This window comes from Nicotiana sylvestris, chromosome 12, assembly GCF_000393655.2.
Source record: "Nicotiana sylvestris chromosome 12, ASM39365v2, whole genome shotgun sequence".
NCBI lineage: Eukaryota > Viridiplantae > Streptophyta > Magnoliopsida > Solanales > Solanaceae > Nicotiana > Nicotiana sylvestris.
In genome coordinates, this window is record NC_091068.1 from 150629689 (window position 1) to 150633095 (window position 3407).

General features: G+C 41.9%; 1 protein-coding gene across 1 annotated transcript; it reads right to left on the bottom strand.

The window, feature by feature from the left end:
* Positions 1–291: 291 nt before the first annotated feature.
* LOC138883939 (uncharacterized) lies at positions 292–1651 on the bottom strand. The gene is made up of 3 exons (XM_070164662.1): positions 1106–1651; positions 761–993; positions 292–610 (listed from the first exon to the last, which is right to left on the bottom strand). The coding sequence occupies exons 1-3, from the start codon at positions 1649–1651 to the stop codon at positions 292–294; spliced, it is 1098 nt and encodes a 365-aa protein (XP_070020763.1).
* Between the last annotated feature and the right edge of the window lie 1756 nt (positions 1652–3407).

A 3407-nucleotide genomic window follows, 5' to 3' on the forward strand; every position in this document is an offset into this window, starting at 1 on the left:
ATCGCGAACACAATAGCCAAAAGCTCTTTCTCAGTCACCGAGTAGTTCACTTGAGCATCATTCATTGTCTTGCTCGCATAGTACACCGGATGAAACATTTTGTTCACTCTTTGACCCAAAACCGCCCCAACCGCAACATTTGATCAAGAAAAGGCAAATGGAAAGTGATCCTTGTGGGTCACTTTATTTAACTTGCGGTAGTCCATGCAAACCCTCCACCCGGTGACAATCCTTGTTGGAATCAACTCATGAATTTGTAACCATGGTCATACCACCTTTCTTCGGCACACATTACACCGGTGAAGTCCAAGAGCTATCAGAGATGGGGTACACAACCCCGGAATCCAACCACTTGATCACATCCTTTTTCACAACATCTTGCATTGCCTCGTTCAACCTCCTTTGATGCTCCAAAGAGGGCTTTGCATTATCTTCCAGAATAATCTTGTGCATACAGAATGCGAAGCTTATCCCCCAAATATTAGCTAAGGTCCATACAATTGCCTTCCTACGCTTTTGAAGCACCGCCAATTTGGCATCAACATGCATGTTAATAAAACAAGAGGAAATAATAATTGGCAAAGTTGAACTAGGGCCTAAGAATTCATACCTGAGGTATGGAGGCAACAGCTTCAACTCCAACACCGAAGGTTCCTCGATTGAAGGTTTTTTTGATGGAGTCTTCCTATTCTCAAGATCCAAAGAGAGTTTCCTAGGCTCATAAGAGTAAGAGCCCATTCCATGCAAAGCATTCACATACTCCACTCGGCCTTCATCCTCATTTACATCAAGATTCAACATTAATACTACCTCTAGAGGGTCCTCCACATTGATCATTGCACTGGTATCATCAACTATCACTACCATGACAAGGTCCACAAAAGAGCACACTTCAGAACTGTTGGGTTGCTTCATTGACTTGCGCACATAAAAGACCATTTTCTCATCACCCACCCAGAAGGTGAGTTCCCCTGCTTCCACATCAACTAAGGCCTTCCCAATAGCAAGGAAAGGTCTTCCTAATATGATTGGAACCTCATAATCTACCTCACAATCCACAACAACAACAACAACAACAACAACCCAGTGTAATCCCACCATCTACCTCACAATCCAAGATCACAAAATCAACTGGAAAGATAAATTTATCCACCCGGACTAGAACATCATCAATAATACCCAATGGTCTCTTCATAGTTCTATCCGCTATTTTCAATCTCATAGAAGTCGGTCTCGGTTGCCCAATACCCAAAGTCATGAAAACTGAGTAGGACATCAAGTTGATATTTGCCCCTAAATCACATAAAGCTTTTGCAAAGTCCGCATTCCCAATGGTGGAAGGAATGGTGAGAGCACCGGGATTTTCTAGCTTCGGAGCCATTGAGTGCACTATTGCACTAACCTGGTGGGTCATCTCGATAGTTTCACAATCCATGGATCTTTGCTTTGTCACCAAGTCCTTCATAAATTTAGCATAACCCGGCATTTGCTCTAGAGCCTCCACCAAAGGCACATTAATGGATAAGCTCTTCATCATGTCAATAAACTTCTTAAATTGATGCTTATTTTTCTGCTTCACGAGCCTTTGAGGATAAGGTAGAAGTGTCCTTGGCAAAGGAGTCTTGGCTTTAGACACAACCGGTTCCGGCATGTCTATTACGTGTTCCCTAGATGGGTTCATTCTGAGTTTCCACCTCGGCATCTTGGATATCAATCCGCGTTTCCTCATTCATATTTTCATCAATCACATTCTCAACCCCCAAAAAAATCTCATCTTCTTGTAACTCAACTTCATCACTCAAAAATTCTTTTTCTTTGGAGGCATTCATATCACCGCCTCATCCACTTCTTATAGTTACCGCCATAGTATAATTGTTCCCACCTTTCGGGTTAACTACCATATCACTTGGTAGAGCCCCCTTAGGCCGAGTATTCAAGGATTGTGAGATTTGGCCTAATTGAACCTCCAAGTTTCTGATTGAAGTATTGTGGGAAGCCAACTGAGCATCAGAATCCGCATTCTTTTTCATCATCTATTCAAACATCATTTCAATTCTTCCTATTTCATTGTTGGAAGAACTAGGACCTTGGAATAGAAATAGGGGTGGATTGTTCGGTTGTTGATACATTGGGGGCCTTTGAAAGCCTTGCCCCCGATTTCCTTGATTGTCATTGTTCCAACCACCCTGATTGTTGTTACCACCCCAATTGTTGTTGTTGCCATTCCAATTACCCTGATTGTTCTGATTATTGTTCTGATTGCCCCAATTGGAATTTTGGTTGTTGTTGTAAGGCCTCGTGAAAATTTTTGCTCAAAACCCGAGATCTCGTAGTGCCAAATTAGGAATATGTGTTAGAGATGCGTAAAATTATTCGCGGCGTTCGGTCCCTTTTGAACTGGTCTATGTATTAAAAAGTTAAAGAATAATATTTTTTAGAAAAGCGCCCTTTTGCGGTCCACTATGCGGTCGCATAATAGGAATGCAGACTGCATAGTCGTCGTAGAGTGAAGCAGTTTGTTGGCAAAATTGATGTCAACTATGCGGCCCATTATGCGATCGCATCTCGATATGCGGGCCGCAAAGTCGTCGCATAATTCCCTTGGGATTTTGTAAGAGGCAGTTTTGCGGTGCATTATGCGACCGCAGAACGGGTATGCGGACCGCATTTCTGCCGCATACCCAGGCAGTGTGTTCAGGATTTGGGGAGCATTTTTGCGGTCCACTATGTATGCCGCATGTCAGCTTTGCGATCGCAGATCTGTTTCGGAGCTCCAAATTTCTAATTTTCTTACCCGACCCCACGTCGATATATTATACACTACCCTTCATTTTAAGCCTATTTTCTTATGCAATTAGAGAGAAAGAGGGGGGGGTCCTAGAGGGAGAAGGGTTTCTTCATCAACATTTCTCCTAAGATCTTGCTTAAACCTTGAAGATTTGTCAAGATAGACACCTAGGTTTTCTTCCTAAAAGGTAAGGTTGTATAACCCAAGCTCTTAAACACTGGATATAACTAGGATAGGCCATTAGAAGGGTAATTGATGAGGATAGAAGTGGATATCTTGCATGCATGCATTCTTAAAAAGTATTTGGTTAGGTCTTGAGCTAAGGATGGGATGAGGGATAGTAGGATCTTTCACAAATGATTTTAAAAGCATAATGCACACCTAGTGTTTGAAAATATGCTCAAATGATCTAGAAATATGATAACCTCTCTAATTTGTGGTTCGATTTGTCATGTTCTTAAGAGATTGACGTTGCTAAGAGTCTCAGAGTATAGTAGGACTTAAGAAAAGCTCAATCGAGGTATGTAGGCTAAACTTTCTCTCTCGGAAGTGAATTCCATATTGTTTTTGTAAGTTTAAGTGTGGTTTGCCTACCAAAATTGTATAGCCTTGAGTCACA